The sequence below is a fragment of the Leopardus geoffroyi genome, chromosome A2 (assembly GCF_018350155.1).
Source record: "Leopardus geoffroyi isolate Oge1 chromosome A2, O.geoffroyi_Oge1_pat1.0, whole genome shotgun sequence".
Classification (NCBI taxonomy): Eukaryota; Metazoa; Chordata; class Mammalia; order Carnivora; family Felidae; genus Leopardus; species Leopardus geoffroyi.
Genome location: NC_059331.1, coordinates 76,271,231 through 76,288,981, shown reverse-complemented (window position 1 = coordinate 76,288,981; position 17,751 = coordinate 76,271,231). Strand labels below are relative to the sequence as shown.

The following is a 17,751-nucleotide window of genomic DNA, read 5'->3' as shown; positions in this document are numbered from 1 at the left end:
CACAGGAGCCACATCTCCCTGGGCCATCTCTTCCGAGCATCCGCAGAATCATAGGGCTGACATCAAGACTGTCAGTTGAACCCCAAGCTAATGTATCTCAGATGTAGGCTGACAGTAGTAGCCAGACTTGAGTCCCTTTCCTGAATACGTTTCTGCTGGTACCAAATAGCTGTGGCGATGGTTTCTTCCCAGTTTTCTAGGGTCTCCTTAATATGCACTAGTATTTGTCAGACCATCTGTCTCAAATTTGTTTCAGGAAAGTGAGTGACATTCACTGACTCTTCAGAAAGTGTCTTTAATATCTAAACCAAATTATGAAGTGGCAGGTCATGTTCAGCGCATCCATTTGATTGGTTTTGATTCTTCTTTTTAAAAACATTTGCAGGGAGGGACCAGCCAGCTGGAACAGAAGGTTGAGTCACCTGATACCTAAAAATGTACTGTCAGCATACAAAGTTAATTAGTGTCAGAATGTAAAATACCTTCTCTTCCAGGTAGCTCAACTGGCTGGGGTGTGTGTGTGTGTGTGTGTGTGTGTGTGTGTGTGTGTGTGGCAGTTTGCTAACAATGCTGACCCTGCACTTGGTTAATACTTCCTGAGCTTGACACCCATGTCCCCTGACCTCCATTCTGTCAGTCAAGGCTACTGTGGACATCACACTGGTCAGCTGTCACATTGCTAGGATCCTAGTTGGAGGAAGGAGGGACAAGGCCCAGGTCCCGTGGGATTGTCTCTGGGCTCCCCAACCACCAGGGGGAGCCCTGGCTCTGTATTCCAGGGGTCCCTCCTGTGGGGAGAGGTCTTTGCAGGTTGGAACTTGTGGGGGACAAACCTGAGTGTCCCAGCACACCAGCCTGCTAGACCGAGGGAGGTGGGTCGCTGACCTGCTAGACCGAGGGAGGAAGGGTAGCATGCGTAGCCAGTCAGGGATCGGGCACCACGGAGAAGCCCACTGTGGCCCCGTCTGCGTTTAGGGGCTGGGGACAGGGTGATGTGGGAGGGCCCGGGCTGGCAGAGCTGCTCCAGGCCTTAGGTGCTTCTGGCGCCGACAGGTCTCTTTGTGAGGAGGGGGCTTCCCAGCGTAAAATGTCTAACTCGAATGGTGCTGGGTTATGTGTCTTTCAGCTGACGACAGCAGTGACCAGTGCCTTTTTACTTGCAAAAGTGATCCTCTCAAAGGTACAGCCTCCCACGTTTTGTGTACAATTACCGTCTATACTGGCGAAGGCTCATGTTCCAGTGTGAGCTCCTGGTAACTGCATTTCCCTCTCCTGGTCACGTCTGTCCTTCCAGCTTTTCTCTCAAGGGGCTTTCGGCTACGTGCTACCCATCATTTCGTTCCTCCTTGCCTGGATTGAGACGTGGTTCCTGGATTTCAAAGTGTTACCTCAAGAGGCGGAAGAGGAAAACAGTAAGTGTCTCCCAGGTTAGGCTCCTCAGATGGGCTGGGGACCGAGCCAGAAGGAAGAGCCTGGAAGTCAGATTTGAAGGGAGCCACACTGGATGGGGTAGGCGGGTCTCGGGTCTCCACCGTGCAGAGGACCCAGCAGAAATCCAGAGCAAGGCAGAGGACAGGACAGTGAGAGCACGTGGCTCCTCTCTGGAGCTGTGAAGCCAGACTTCTCTGGAAGAAAGTGTGAGCCCTGGTGAGAGGGACAGTCAGACAGCAGAAACAGCCAACACTTCCTTATCCCCAGTGATCGTGGTCCCAGGACACCAAGCACTTTGTGCATCTGAAGAGGACTGTTCCTTAGGGACACAGGGATGGCAGACAGGATAGGCTGAGCTGAGACAGTAAGTCTCAGAGTCCGCGATCCTGCCAAGTCTCACGTTGCTACCTTACGGCAGGCGGTGGCCTGGAAGGGGCCCCAATTAGCACAGGGGGTGCCTGGTGGGGGAGAGGGGTGGGTGAGTGAGGAACCCAGAGGGCGGGAGGGGGAAGACAGCGGCCAGACACGTGTGCTCAGCTCAGGGTCCACCTCCCCCTGTGAGTAGCGGAGGGACTCCTAGCAATCTGTGACCATGAGCCCTGCGGGGCGGCCGTCATCTCCTGCGTGGACTCATGTGGATACTGACCAGGAAGGCCCAGTGATGGACTGAGCTGCATGATTCAGTATGGGGCTAGAATTCCTCTCTGCATGATGGCCTGAGTAGAAGCCCACGGGCCACATCTGCCCTCTGGCGGTGACATGTTTGAAACTCAGTACAGAGACCCAGGCCTTTTACCACATGCCATGGTTAGGTCCTTCAGGCGTCTGGCTCAGATTGCCCTGCAAAATAGGAAAAATAAGGTCCTATGTCCTAGAGAAAGTGAAGTATGATTGTAACGTCAAGGGATAACGGAGAATGAGTAAACATGTAAATGGATTTATTTTGAGTAATCTCATTTACAGAGTAGAAATCTATAAGAACAGAATTATTATTCAAGAGTGCATTTTAAACACCTGTCAGACCTAGATAAGTCTTCTGTCCTGTGTCCTCTGTGCTTGTATGAAAACCTGTTGTGGAGCAGGGCAGGTACATCTAATGGAAGTCGCTTTTGGACTCGTGTATAAACATCAAATCGAGCTTGGGTGAAAGCATATCAGCTGTTAATGTCCCTGGGGCTTGAATGCGAGAGTGATGCCACCACGTTCAAAGGCACTAACAGGGCAGAACTGGCATGGATGAAAACGTGGAGCAGAGGGTACGCTCACGGTCACGAGCAGGCAGTGAGCTCACACCTGCACCTGCGATTCAGCCGCGGCTTCCTCCAGCTTCTCTCGTGTTCGCTCAGCTCCGGACGAGACTCGCCGCAGAGGCTCCCTGTGCTCGCGGGCGCCCGTCCTGAGCTTCCACGTCAGTTCCTCCCCTTTTCTGTATTTGTTCAATTCCCTTTTCTGGGGGGACCTTTTTAAATAATAAATCTTTCTTCCCCATCTTACTGACGCTTTCCACATTTATACAAGTCTCTCCACTTATTGTGCCTTACATTTGCTATTTCCCTAACGAAGTGAATACGGGAGGCCATTTGTATGACCTACCAGGTGGTTTTGCTTTGTGCTTTGGTTTTGATTATGGTGATTTCTGCAGGGAGGAAAGTGTTCTCCAGGGAAAGAGCCATAAATACTGACTCAAAGAATCCCTGAGTCACAGGCAGGTTTTTAAGTCTGCTGCCATGTGCCCTCACAGCACTGGTTCATAGTGTGATAACAAAACCTATTTTTTGTTTGAAAGATTTTCTTTCTGGCAAGGGTTTTTCTCTTTTTTAGCGTAGCAACGACACCATTTTATTGTGCGTAACCTCGCCGAGAAGCTACCAGAACCGTGACGTCACTCTCAGCCTCTGAATTTCTTCCCTTCCAGGACTCCTGATAGTTCAGGATGCTTCGGAGAGGGCGGCACTCATACCTGGAGGTCTTTCTGATGGTCAGTTTTATTCTCCTCCTGAATCTGAAGCAGGTAACAAAAATGTGATTATCGTCTGTGTTTTCATCCATCATTCAAAAGCTCAGCCCTCCCTCCCTCTCCTGTCAGAACGCTGCTGAGCAGACATCTCACAGCGCAGGCACGTAGGAGACGGAAATAACCGAGACGTGGTCTTGATGTGGGAGCAGTGGGGAGACACGGAGTGTAAAATACGTGTAACCCGGGGACACAGACCCCGTGTGACCGGCCATGTGCATCTCAGACCACAGGCAGACGAGGGGAAGGGTCCGCTCCTCTTCTTACCCGTCATCCCCTAGCCCGACCTTCCTCCCGGGTCCCCGTGTCTGAGGGTGCAGCTCTCTCTGAGCTGTTGCCCGTGAAGAAAGCAGAGCCTCCCTGGGGACTCGGCCCTTTCTTAGGCCTCACATCCCTGCCTTCTCCAGGCCATTTCCACCCTCTGTATTTCTGCCTCCTTTATCTCATTCACGGCACCACTTCCTGTCTACTCCACCTTCCCTTCAGCATTTCCTGCTTTGGTTTCTGCAGCCATTTGCTGCCTCGGTCACCCTCTCCCTGCCCCGCCAGAGCGCCATGTCAAATATAACAATTGCATTGTCGTATGGCTTCCTCAAACCACTCGATGCGGTGGGAGTCTCATTATCCCTATTTCAGAGACCATCAGATTGAGGCACAGAGAGGGGAATCATTTGTGCAAGGTCTCTGGAGGAGTAGGAGGTGGTGGGATCTGAACCCCGGCTCAGTGCTGGAATCCGCGCTCACAGCTGATCCATGTGGGGCCTCTCAGTATTAATGGAAACGCAGCAGTGACCACCTCTTCCCCTGCCCAGAAGCCTTCAGTGGCAGAAAGGATTAAGAAGTCCTGGGTCCTGAGCCTGGCAGAAAGCACCATTTTGACCTCATTACCCAGTTGTCCGACCTCCTGGGACCGTCTCCGTGTGTTCTCTTCTTAGCTTTGCTGAAAACGTTGTGAGCCCAAGCCATCAAGCCAGCGGGCAGCTTGCTTTTTCTGTTTGTCACACTGTCCCTCCGCAGGCCTGCTCTCCACACTCGGGAGAGAAGGCTGTCCCACCGCACCCCTACCCTCTGGCTCCTGGGAGAACATTCTCTGCATTTCCTAGGACATTTCTCCCACCTGTGCGGGCTGCACTGCCTTCAGCCCTGACCTGGCCTCGTTGTATCACTGGGGTGGAAACTTGAGTTAGAGAGACTGCGTTATTTCATTCCCCGCATTGAGCTTAGTAACTATTTGAAACACACACACATAGGATAGTAAAGCAGATTCCAGGCAGAAAGAGCCATGTGAAAGATCAAAGGCCCAGCAATGTGAGATAGTCAATCATTGGAACTCAAAGTAACTTGATATCCTGGGCTATTCGTATTTGATATTAAAGTAGGTTAAATCAGGAAAGCATAGGTTCAGATGAACTACAGATGTGAATTGGCAGAATTTCTCTTCTCAGTCAGCAGAAGGTCAAAGAAGTATCAAACTCTCATTACCTCAGTATGAGGGTTACTTCGGGGAGATATTTGGTATGTCATAGGACTTGTTCTTTTGGCATGAAGGCAGTTCACAATTTAGTCCGTGCTTTTGCACAGCTGTTATTTTTCTAACACTAGTAAAAGTTCTCAGCACTAATGTATTTACTTAACTAGAAACCCTAACTTGATATTCTCTAGACTATGTTGGATCTAAGCATGGGGTCAGACAAAATACAGATATGAACTAGGAGCCAATCTCTTTTTCAGGCGGCAGATACTCAATATAAGTATTCAATTTTTCATTACCTCGCTATGAGGGTTATTTCATTGTGGTTTTTTTTATGTCATAGGAGTCATTCTTCTGAAAAAAGGGAGTTCGCATTGTTGTTCATGCTTTTATCTAGCTTTTATTTTTCTAGGACTCATAAAAGTTCTTGGTGCTGATATCTTTACCCAATTAGAAGTTCAGAACAGCCGGATAATGATAATGGGAGGAGTTACACCTTAGACATTCTTCATCAAACTTTCCAGTCCTGAATCCATTGGCTTCCTGCCTCTGACTTTTACCCCCACCTAGTGGAGGTTGGGAGCATGACCAGTTCATTGGATTATGAAACTGACCTTGAACATGGTCCGGGTGTTCAGGTAGCTGCTTTGTTCAAGACAAAATGCAGGTAAATAGTCGGGAGAGAAGGAGGGTTCAATGTGACTTACTCTATTGTATTATATTTCATTGTATGAAGATGCAAGTTAGGAAAGAATTAAAATTAAAAACTGTTATTGCAGGGCTCAGTCAGTTGGGTGGCCACCTCTTTCAGCTCAGGTCATCATCTCATGGTTCATGAGATCAATCCCATGTTGGGTTCTGTGTGCAGGGCATGGAGCTTGCTTGGGATTCTCTGTCTCCCTCTCTCCCTGGCTCTCTCCCTCTCTCTCTCAAAATAAATAAACGTGTTTGAAAAACCTATTATTGGAATTAATGTATCTAGAAAAGAAGGTTCTCCTCTAAAGCATGGCTGGCTCAATAGGCCGGGAGAAAGAAATCAGAGTCACCAAAAATTAAAATGTTAGTATTTTTCCTTGTAAAGGAGTCGCTTGAATTTTAGCATCAGAGAGATTCTGAAAGTTAGAACCTTTTCGTGACATGTACTTCTAAGGAATGTAAGGGTGGTTTGTTGGGAGGTTTCTTTGTGGGTCTAACCATGTCCTGCTCACCTGTGTATTCAGTGGAAGGATGAGGAAGCACAAGCCTTGTCAGATGATTGGGCTCAAGTTGTTATGGCGGTCAGACAGCCGTGATGCTGAGGAAAAGATAGTTCGTCACCTTGTAAATCGTCTTCTAAATCATCTTAATACTTAAATTGAAGAATAGCTCAATTGCATTATATAATCTGTGATAATAAGCAAGTCTAGAAGAAGACGGTATAATTCAAATTGGACACTTTTTAAAAAAATTTTTTAACATTTATTTATTTTTGAGAGACAGCACGAGTGGGGGAGGGACAGAGAGAGAGACACAGAAAACCAAGCAGGCTCCAGGCTCCAAGTTGTCAGCACAGAGCCTGAAACGGGGCTCGAATCCACAAACCATGAGATCATGACCCGAGCCGAAGTCGCATGCTTAACCGACTGAGCCACCCCAGCACCCTTGTTTGACACTTTCTAATAGCAAGCAGCCATGCATGCTGGTTTGCCCTGGGTAGTCTTGACTTACTCCTGTGGCCCCAAGTAATGATTATTAGAACCGCTTTGATCTGTAGGAAATGTTCTTGTTTAGATGATGAATTCTATAGTCACCCCATGTATAATCAATAGATTTGAAAGACAGTTTTTATGATTTTTATTAAGAATGGTAAATTGTATTGAAACGTCACTGCCGAGGATACTACATAATCTTTATTTAAAAAAAAAAAGAATAGCTTGACTGAGTTATAATTTTCATACCATAAAATTCATCCATCGTAAGTGTGCAATTGCATGATTTTAAATAAATTTACACTTTTTAAAAAGTGTTTTATGTTTATATTTGAGAGAGAGAGAGAGAGAGACAGAGTATGAGCTGGGGAGGGGCAGAGAAGAAGTAAAGAATCCGAAGCAGGCTCCAGGCTCCGAGCTTTCAGCACAGAGCCCAACGCGGGGCTTGAACCCACAAACTGTGAGATCATGACATGAGCTGAAATTGGACGCTTAACCAACTGAGCCACCCAGGCACCCCAAGTAAATTTATACTTTTTAAACCAACTTCACAGTATAATATTAGAGCACTTTTTTCATCTGAAAATATTTGTATCTAAGCCTTGCTCCTATTTGCAGTCCTAGATAAACCACTGATCTCCTTTCTGTCTTGAAAATTTGCCTTTTTTGGGGCGCCTGGGTGGTGCAGTTGGTTAAGCGTCCGACTTCAGCCAGGTCACAATCTCGCGGTCCCTGAGTTCGAGCCCCGCATCAGGCTCTGGGCTGATGGCTCAGAGCCTGGAGCCTGTTTCCGATTCTGTGTCTCCCTCTCTCTCTGCCCCTCCCCCGTTCATGCTCTGCCTCTCTCTGTCCCAAGAATAAATAAACGTTGGAAAAAAAAAAAAAAAAGAAAAAAGAAAATTTGCCTTTTTTGGGTAATTCATATCAATATAATCACAGAATATGTAGTTTTCTGCATGTGGCTTCTTAGGATAGTGTTCTTGATGGCCATTCATGTTGTACTATGTATAAGTTCTTTGCACGGCTCAATACTATTCCATTGTATGGATATACAGTGTTTTGTTTATTCATCAGTGGATGGACGTTGGAATTGTTGGCAGTTTTGCTGTTATGACTCATCCTGCTATGAACTTTTAAGTGCATGTCTTTGTGGCGACGTTTGTTTTTCTTTTCCTATAGATTCCTAGGACAGGACTCACTGAGTGTTTGGCAAGTTTCTGTTTAACTTTTCCAGTAATTGCCAAAGCGTTCTCCAGAGTTGCTGCACATCTTGCACTCCCTCCAGCAGTGTGTAAGGGCTTGCTCTCCTTGTTCTCACAGACAAGCCTCATGGCCGAGGCTGTCTTTTTGATCACAGTTATTCCAGCAGGTGTGAAGTGCTATCTCCTATGGTCCTCATTTGCCCATAAGGACTGGTGGCCTCAAGAACCTGTTCATGCGCTAATTAGTTATTCAGATATCTTCTTTGGGGAAATGTCCATTTCACACATACCCCCCCCCCTTTTTTTAAGTTATGTTGCTTGCCTTTTTACTGAGTTGTAAGAGTTCTTCATACATCCTGGATAAAAACCCTTTATCAGATAAAAGTTTCTTCTGTGATGCACAGATACTTCTTTCCAAGGTTGTAGTCTTTTCATTTTCTTCCTGGAGCCTTTTGAAGCTCATGTTTTGTATCGTGATGAAGTCAGAGTTTATCAGGATTTATTCTTTTATGGATAATGCATTTGGGGTCACATCTAAGAACTCCTTGCCTTAACCCTGTGTCACAAAAATTTCCTCCTATGTTTTCTTCTAGAAGATTTTATAGTATTAGCTCTTCCATTAAGTTTATGGTCCGTCGTGAATTAGTCTTCACACATGGAGGAGGTAAGGAGTGACGTTCACTCTTCTGCCCTCAGATACCTGGTTGTAGCTGAAGCATTTGTTGAAAAGTCTATCCTGTCTTGCACTGAATTAACTCAGCGCATTTATCAAAGTCCAGTTGACCATAAATACAGGTTAATTTCTGGTCTCTCTGTTCTCTTCTGGTGACCCATATGCTCTCTCTGAACCAGGACCACCCTGGCTTAATTACGTAACTGAATTCTGTGAGCTCTGAAATCAGGTGCTCTTAAGACCTTGTTTGAATGGCTCGTCCTGCTGTCCCCAGGACCCCAAATTGTGTCAGTAATAAACCTGTTCACACCCTCTGCGTGCGGCTTCATCAGTTTCAACATCCAAGTCAAATTTGGGGTGCGCCCCTCCCCCACATTGCTTCTGCAAGGTGACCTTATCGGTTCTCCCAATTGTGTTCCTTATCAAAATGATTTTGCCTGTTCTAGGTCTTTTGTGTTTTCATGTCAATTTTGGCATGAGCTTCTTAATTTTTTGTGAATAAAGCCTGCAGTGGATTTATAGATGAATTTGGGAAGACTTGCCATCACAATAATATTGAATCTTGTAATCGATGAACATGGACCCTCTTTGCATTTATGTAGATATTCTTTAATTTTTCTCTGAGTTGTTTTGTAATTTTCAGCATAGTTTTGCTCTACTTTTGTTGAATTAATTCCAAAGTGTTTTATCCTTTTTAGTTCTATAGTAAATGGAATTGTTCCTTTAATTTCATTTTTAATTTGTCCATGCTAGTACATAAATATACAACTGATATTTTGTATAGAATTTTTATGGAATTTGAACTTCGCAACAAGGCTAAGCTTGTTCCTTAGTTCTAGTTTTGGTTTTGTGTGCCTGTAGATTTCATGGCATTATCTACATACAAGATTATGTCATCTGTGGATAAAGACTTTTAGTTTTAATTTTCAATCTGTTAGATATCCTTTTTTCCCCTTGTTGCACTGTCTAGAACCTTAATACCGTGTTAAACAGAAATGTCAACAGCAAGGGCACCTGAGTAGTCAGTCGGGTAAGCATCTGACTCTTGATTTCATCTCAGGTCATGATCTCATAGTTCGTGGGATTGAGCCCTATGTTAGGCTACACACTAACAGAATGGAGCCAGCTTGGGATTCTCTCTCCTCTCTCTCTGCCCCTTCCTTGCTCTCTTTCTCTTTTTCAAATAAATAAATAAAGATGGATAAAAAATTTCAAGAGCAGACATCCTTGTCTTGTTCCTGGTCTTTGGGGGAACACGTTCAGTCTTTCATCATTAAGTACGATTAGCTCTGAGTTTTCATAGATGCCCTTTATCAGGTTGAGGAAGTTTGCTTTTATTCTTAGTGTGTTGGGAGTTCTTATCATGAATGGGCATTAAATTCTTCACGTGCTCTATATGCATCTATTGAGATGATAATGTGGTTTTTGTCCTATTTTCAGTTAATATGGTGATGCATTAAATAATATTTGGATGTCAAATCAGCTGTTTATATCTAGGAAAATTCCTACTTGGTCATGCTGGATGATCCACTATTATGTTTCTGGATTTGATTTGCTAATATTTTCTTGAGAATGTTTATACTGATTCTCATGACATTTTACCTATTGGTCTTATAGTTTTCTTTTTATGTCTTTGGCTTTAATATCAGTAATGCTGACCTCATAGAATACATTAGAAAGTCTTCCTAAACACTGTATTTTCTGAATGAATTCTTCTTATGAATGATTAATATTGTTTCTCCTTTAAATGTTTGATAGATTCTTCGAAGAAACCATCTGGGCTAAGAATTAATTATCTTTGTGGGAACACTTCTAATTGCTAATTCTGTATTATGTATAGATGTATTCAGATTTTTTATTTCTCGAGTCCATTTTGTTAATTTGTGTCTTTCTAGGAATTCATTTCTTCTAAATTATGTAATTGTTGACACAAATTATAATATTTCCTTATAATTATTTTAAATTTCTGTAGAGTTGTTAGCGATATTCTTTTTTTCTTGATTTTGGAAATTTGTGTCTTCTTTCATTTCTTCTTTGTAACTCTAGGTTGATGTTTGTCAAACTTGTGATTTTCAAAAAAATGGACTTGTTTTCATTGGTATTTTTCTCTTGTTTTTCTGTTTTCCACTTCAGTTATTTCTGTTCCAATTTTTGTTTCCTTTATTCTGTTTGGGTGAGTTTAGCTTACTCTTCTTTTCCATGATTGATTTTAGATTTTTCTTCTTTTTTGATAGAGGTATTTAAAGCTATAAATTTTGGGGTGCCTCGGTGACTCAGTCGGTTAAGCATCTGACTTCAGTTCAGGTCATGATCTCGCCGTTCGTGGGTTTGAGCCCTCTCTCAAACCTTCTCTCTCTATGCTCCTCCCCGATTCACAGTCTGTCTGTCTGTCTCTCTCTCTAAAAAATAAATAAACATAAAAAAAAAGAATATGAATTTTCATCTAGGCATTGCTTTAGCGACCTCTTAAGAAATTTAATGTGTTACGTTTTCTTTTCATGTGTGCTTGGCTCTCATCAGGTTGCCTATTATGTGTCTACATGTGAATCTGTTTGTATACATCATAATCAGTATTTCTTTACTTTATTAAATATCTAGATTATTATCTCTCAAATAAATTGGGATGTTTTAGCCATGAGGGAGTTTAGGCCATTGTTTCTTCAAACATTTTTTCTGTTCTTTTTTTCCTTTCTGCCTCTCTGGGAGTTCATTCCATATATACTATCTCATTGGTCTCTGAACTCTTTTCAATTTTTCTTCAGTCTTTTTCTCTCTTCCTAAGATCGGATAACTTATACAGCCCTATCTTCAGTTTCACAGATTACTTCTTCTGCCAACTTGAATATTCTTTTAAACCCCTCTAGAGAATATTTTGCTTAAATATTATATTTTTCTATTCCAGATTTTACATTTTTAAGTACCTTTTCTGTTTTGTAATTTGTCTCATTCTTTAGAGTCTATTTGTTCATTTATTGTGGTCATGTTTTCCTTTAATTCTTTAAACGTGGTTTTCTGTATGTCCTTGAACATATTTATAATAGCTGCTTTGAAGTCTGTCTGCTAGATAAAATACCTGGACACATTCAGAGACAGTTTCTATTGAATTGTTACGGGGTTTTTCCCCCTGAGAATAGTCACACTTTTTGATTCTTTTCCTATCTTTTTTTTTAGTTGAAAAATATTTTGTTGAAAATATATTTTAGCAATTCTAGATTCCGATTTCCCCCCCCAGAGGTTGCTTTTATTGTTATGTTTTTGCTTAGAAAATTGCTTAGGCAAAATCTGTGAAATTGTGTCCCTTGCAGTGTGTGAGTGTTAACTCTACTCAGATTTTTAATTTTTAATGTATTTTTAAGCTTAGCTGTGGTCGCCAGTGATTAGTGATTAGACAGAAATTGTGCTCAAACACCTTCATAAGACTTTCATCCTCTGCTAAGTGAAGTAAGTCAGTCAGAGAAAGACAAGTACCATATGATTTCACTCATTTGTGGAATTTAAGAAAGAAAAAAAAAAAAAACCACAAATGAAAGACAAATAAAAAAACAGACTCTTAAATACAGAGAACAGACTTTTTACCAGAGGGCAGGTGGTAGGGGTGGGGGGGGGATTGGTAAAATAGGTGAAAGGGATTAAGAGTACATTTTTTGGGATAAACAGTGAGTAATGTATAGAATTGATGAATGAGTATATCAGACTCTGAAATCTAATCTAACAGTACACATTCATTATACTGGAAATGAAAAAAAGACTTCCATCCTCTGACAAATGGTTATTTGTATATATTGAGTAGCACATTCACATTTTAGGGAATATCAAGTCGTCCTCTGCTTCTACTCTTGGCTGAGTTTTTTCACATCTCCTCTGCCTATGTCCAAGGCCTCGGGATTGACCAGGAGTGTGTGGCCGGCTTGGGCTCTGCTGAGTCTCCGCTAAGCGTGCACACGGCTTCAGCCAAGCACACATTTGCTGCAGCCACGACCGCAACCTCAGACCAGCACAGCCCCTGCCTTCCTGCCAGCGCACCCCTGAGTCTGTCGGTTCGCCCTCACACTGCTCCCCACTGCCTGTCCTATCTTGGAAGAACCTTCATGCCCAAGCAGGTGGGAGGTGGGGGAAGAATGAGATCAACGCCAGGCAAGAGCACCAGTGTGGTTCCCTGAATTCTGCAGTTTTTCAAACATAAACACTTCTCAGATTGTTGTATGTCTTTGGACATTTCCCAGCTGCTGAAATGGTTAGTTTTGCTCGTCTAGTTGAGTGTTAACAGTTGCTTTTCAAGGAGAAGGTTTGTTAACTGCACTTGACCATAACCAGAAGGTCTTGTTATTATTTACTTTTGAATTATGTAAAGGATACATATTATTTAATGTACCTATGTTTTAATTAGAAGTTTGGCTTTATTTAGAACTCCCAAATTATTCCAAGACACTTGTCACTCAAATGCTATTAGCCTGGCAGGTGGAAAGTAAGGTCAGAAACAGGAAGAAAAGGTATGACCATTCTCCTTAGACTCGTTTCAGAGTGAGAACTTGTTAACTGGCTCCAGTGTGTCTACGATTTACAGCAATTTAATAGGCTAGAAAGTGAAGCGTTCCAGCCACTGTGCCTTCATCTATTTATGTCACCACAAGCTCACCTGGACTGTGTGACATTTATGAGGTTAGGATGTGGGACACAATCTTTTCTTCAGATTCTCCACTGTTCATTCTACTGGACCAGATTTGCTCTTGGCTCTAAAGCAGGCAGGCATTCTCAGAATGGAAAAAAAAATGTGTTGTTTGAGGTGTCTTATCTGACAAGAGGAAAGCAGCTGTGAGGCAGGCTGTTTCCTTTGTGCGTGAGGAGGCCCTATCCCTAACCTGTACCTTGGTCTTCCCACTGCTCCTTTTTTATGTTCCTTCCCTGATTGTGAGAATAACACAGGCCTTTTATAAAAATGTGCATAGAACAGCAACCAAAGAGGGGCGCCTGGGTGGCTCAGTCAGTTAAGCGTCTGACTTCGGCTCAGGTCATGACCTCACGGTTCGTGAGTTCGAGCCCCGCGTCGGACTCTGTGCTGACAGCTCAGAGCCTGGAGTCTGCTTCCGATTCTGTGTCTCCCTCTCTCTCTGCCTGTTCCCTGCTCACTCTCTCTCTCTCTCTAAAATAAACATTAACAAAATTAAAAAAAAGAACAGCAACCAAAAAACCTGTCCTTCAAACTCTGTGTCCACATCAGTATTAACAATTCAGTTTGTCTCCTGCTAGTTTTGTGTTTGTAATGTCACGTAAGTGTGGCCATACTGCTGATGTTATTTATACCCTTTTTTAAAGATGATAATTTAAAATTTATAAAGTCAGTTTGTTGTATGTATTTTGGAATATCCAGAAGTGATTCAAGTCATCTGGTTATTTTCTTAGAGTCTTTCTTATTGGCATGCATGTATTTAAGTTTTTATTTTTATCAATACGATCTTACGGGATACAGTTTTTTTCATTGTGTATTTGCTTTTACTTTATTATAAAATAGGCACTTCCCATGCTGTTTTGAACTGTATAAATATAAATGGATACAAGATATTTTGTGGAAATAAGATAATCATTTAGCTTTTCTCCCACCCTCAAACATCTAGATTTTTTCCCAGATTTAAAAAAAAATGTTTACGTCTATATATTTTTGAGAGACAGAGAGAGTCAGAGTGTGAGTGGGGGAGGAGCAGAGAGAGAGGGAGACATAGAATCTGAAGCAGCCTCCAGGTTCAGCTGTCAGCACAGAGCCTGATGAGGGGTTTGAACTCACGAGTCGTGAGATTATGACTTGAGCCAAAGTCAGACACTTAACTGACTGAGCCACCCAGGCACCCTTTCCCAGATTTTTTAGAAGTAAAATCTACTTAATGGAAAAAAGTATGATTGCGTCAGACATGTTTCCTCAAGGAATAATTGCAGAATGAAATGGCGGGCTCCAACATACCAATAATCTAAGGTTCACAAGGCAGGACCCACCGCGGTGTCCCAGTGCTACAGCACTGTCACTCTCGGCATCAGGAAGTCCTCAAAACTCTCACTCACTGGGTACAGCGACTTTTAAAAATAAGTAGGGCGCCTGGTGGTTCAGTTTGTTAAATGTCCAACTTCAGCTCAGGTCATGATCTCGCGGTTCATGAGTTCGAGCCCTGCGTCGGGCTCCGTGCTGACAGCTCAGAGCCTGGAGCCTGCTTTGGATTGTATGTCACCCTCTCTTTCTGCCCCTCCCCTGCTCATGTGCTCTCTCTCTCTAAAGTAAACATTTTGAAAAAATTAAAACAAAGTCATAAAAAAATAAAACAGTACTATATCGGAAAAACCCAAATATAAGTGGACTTGCATAGATCATAACTATGCTGTTCAAGGGTCAACTGTATACCTTAAAAGAACTAAACAGTTAATATTGGAAAGTTTGTTTCTATAGACATATTCGAGCTAATATGTCATAAGCCATAAGATTAACATAGCATTGGGGCACCTGGGTGGCTCAGTGAGGTAAGCGTCCGACTTCGGCTCAGGTCATGATCTCATAGTTTGTGAGTTCGAGCCCTGTGTTGGGCTCTGTGCTGACAGCTGGGAGCCTGGAGCCTGCTTTGGATTCTGTGTCTCCCTCTCTCTGTCTCTGTCTCTCTCTCTCAAAAATTAATAAACATTAAAAATAAGTAGATTAAATGATTTGTACCAAAGCTCAGTGTCATCTATACTTGAAAACTACCTAAGCCTGTCAGCAAAGAGGAGGAGGAAGAGGACTAGGAGTAGATAATAATTCTTGCTTTATATGAAAACTTTCAGAACTACATAAGGGGAGTCCATTCAACTGATTAGTATGAGTGATCGATCCTATTTTAAGTGTTTTCTTCCTACGAGAAATAAAGTAAAACTTTATTTTACAGGTACAGTTTTTTAACTCCAACCTTTAATACTGAGGATGAAATGAGCAGATGCACCTCCCACATAAAATTTGATGCCCGTATATTATCATTTCAAGCAAATGGCTTGTGTCCTTAATGGAATCTGATACTTTTTCTCCTTCCCTTTCCCTCCCTTGTAGGATCTGAAGAAGAAGCTGAAGAAAAGCAGGACGGTGAAAAACCACTTTTGGAACTATGAGTACTACTTTTGTGACAGTAAGTGCAACCAAAAGCATAGCAACAAACTAGTTAAATATGGATTGTTTCTCTGAGTAGATTCAAGGTGAAATTCGAAGAATATGAGTATAAATCTAGAGCCAGCTCTGTCCCATTCACATGAATTTATGGTTACATTTTTTTCATGTGAAATTTCTTACCATTCTTTTGCATCAGTATGAATTTGTAAAGTATAAAAAATACCCCAGAGTTCCCATTTCTTCTTTTTCTAACTGAAGTTAAAATTGGCACATAGCCTTACGTGAGTTTCCCGCCTACGGCATCGTAATTCGATTATTTGCATACACCGTAAATCCCTGCTGCCAAGTGCTGACTGTCATACACCTGCTTCCCATCCACATCTCTGCAGAGTAAGAATGAGTTCGTTACTGTTTACTTAGCCAGAGCGTCTCCATGTCAGGTGTTACTCAGTTACAAACCCTACCTAGTGTGCTGGGTGAGGGTAGCAGTCCTACGCGACGTGGGTACCGAGCATCTCTGTCTACACCTGGGCAAGTGGGACTAGCATGGTGAGTGACCGTCCCAGCGGGCACCGCTGGCGAGTGGCAGAGCTGGGACTCGGGCCCGCCCAGTCTGGTACCAGGGTCCGCCCTGGACCTGCACCCAGGTGTCCCCAAGTGCCGTGGAGCTCCCGAGATGAAAGGTGTGGTCTGGCCAGAGCAGTAGCCTGATGGGCCTCAAGGTGGAGCATGTTGTTCAGCCCCTTGAGGTCATCAAAGGGAAACACTTCCACCCCGGAAATGGCAGCAAATGAACACAAAGTGAATTGTAGTGGCAGCGTGTCCGCCTAATCACGTGATGACGGAAGGAAAGTGGTGCCGGGCTCAGAGCTGCTGAGGAGCTGGGACAGGCAGGGACTAGCTTTGGAGGCAGCCTGGGGGCAGCGAGTGGGCCCTGTTTCTAAAGCCCCTGCGCCCCAGCCCGCTCCAGCCCCGCTTTCTGCATCGGTGCTTGAGAGGCAGCAGAGATGGGGGCACGTGAACAGCCAAATTCAAGAAGGCTTTAAAATAAGTTCTTAAGTGGCCACACCCAGGTCTTCACGTGTTTGTAGCCGCCCAGCTTCGCACAGACTTTCTCATCGAAATACAGGGCAAAGTGTAGCACTTTACCTGTTAACACTGCGTCTCAAATATTCGTGTGTTCTCGTCTCTTCTTCCAAGTGTGAGAAATCCATCACTGAAAGTCACTGGAGGAGGACAAGGACCAGAGCCGGGGTCTTTCCTGTTGCAGGTTGAAGTGCTGACACCCGCCGCTGACTTCAGCGGACGGCCGATAAGGAACTTATTTATTGTAATACCTCATAGACGTCTTACCACACCCACGTACATTTAGGAGCCTGCCTGCGGCAGGTGCATCATGTGATGAGCCACACCGCCTTGGGTGAGACTGAGTCTGATCTGTCCATGAATACTTGGAGCCGAGTCTTGTGCTGTATTCCCGATCAAAAGACTTCTTAATATATTGGAATAACACTTTTTTAGTAAGCAAAATCTCTTTTAATTTGCTTTGCAGGGTTGGAGGTTTTTTTTTTTTTTTTTGTTTCATGTCTCAGATTTCTTTTGTATTTCTTTTTTTAACATCCTACATTTCCCTCGTGTTTTTTAACTCACGCTTACGCGCTCTTTGTACAATTTTAAAAAGTAATAAAATCCAACGTATCGAAGTGGGTCATTTTACTTTCCTTATTTGGCATTATGTATTTGGCTTAAAGTATTGGGATTACCGAATGGGGCACGGAGGGGTGTGGATGCATGTTCGAGCATACCCAGACATTTTGCATTGTTTTCATTATGAAATGGTATCCTTCCCTTAGAAGTACGGTTCTGAAATAACGTGAGAGTCTTCTTTTGGATGAACAAGAGAAGACCGTGGCCATCATTTCTCTTTATGTGGCTAATTTGAACTGAAATAAACTAAATTATATCGTGAACTCCTTCTTTCAGATATGCATGTTCACCTCAATGCCTCATAGAAGGCAGCGTGTCTGTTAGTTTTCTGGTCTTATTCACTGTGTCCTTCAAGAAAAACTCAACTGTGTGCAGTGACAGTGGTGGCAACTGGCCGTCTGTGCCGGTCACGTCAGCTCCGTCTGTGCTCGTTCTGACACTGGACTAGAGG

The 17,751-nt window shown here is 43.3% G+C and overlaps 1 protein-coding gene across 4 annotated transcripts in view; it reads left to right on the top strand.

The window, feature by feature from the left end:
• The window catches only part of LOC123606271 (STARD3 N-terminal-like protein), a 55,562-nt gene extending 38,266 nt beyond the window's left edge, over positions 1 to 17,296 (top strand). For 3 of the 4 annotated variants that reach the window (XM_045494383.1, XM_045494384.1, XM_045494386.1), the window contains 5 exons: positions 1,127 to 1,180; positions 1,295 to 1,412; positions 3,347 to 3,442; positions 15,537 to 15,612; positions 16,794 to 17,296. In XM_045494383.1, coding sequence (XP_045350339.1) covers positions 1,127 to 1,180; positions 1,295 to 1,412; positions 3,347 to 3,442; positions 15,537 to 15,595 — 327 coding nt within the window. In that variant the 3' untranslated portion in view covers positions 15,596 to 15,612; positions 16,794 to 17,296. Of the gene's footprint in view, positions 1 to 1,126; positions 1,181 to 1,294; positions 1,413 to 3,346; positions 3,443 to 15,536; positions 15,617 to 16,793 lie in introns of all 4 variants that reach the window. The other variant, XM_045494385.1, reaches the window with a different exon arrangement.
• The last annotated feature ends 455 nt before the right edge of the window (positions 17,297 to 17,751 follow it).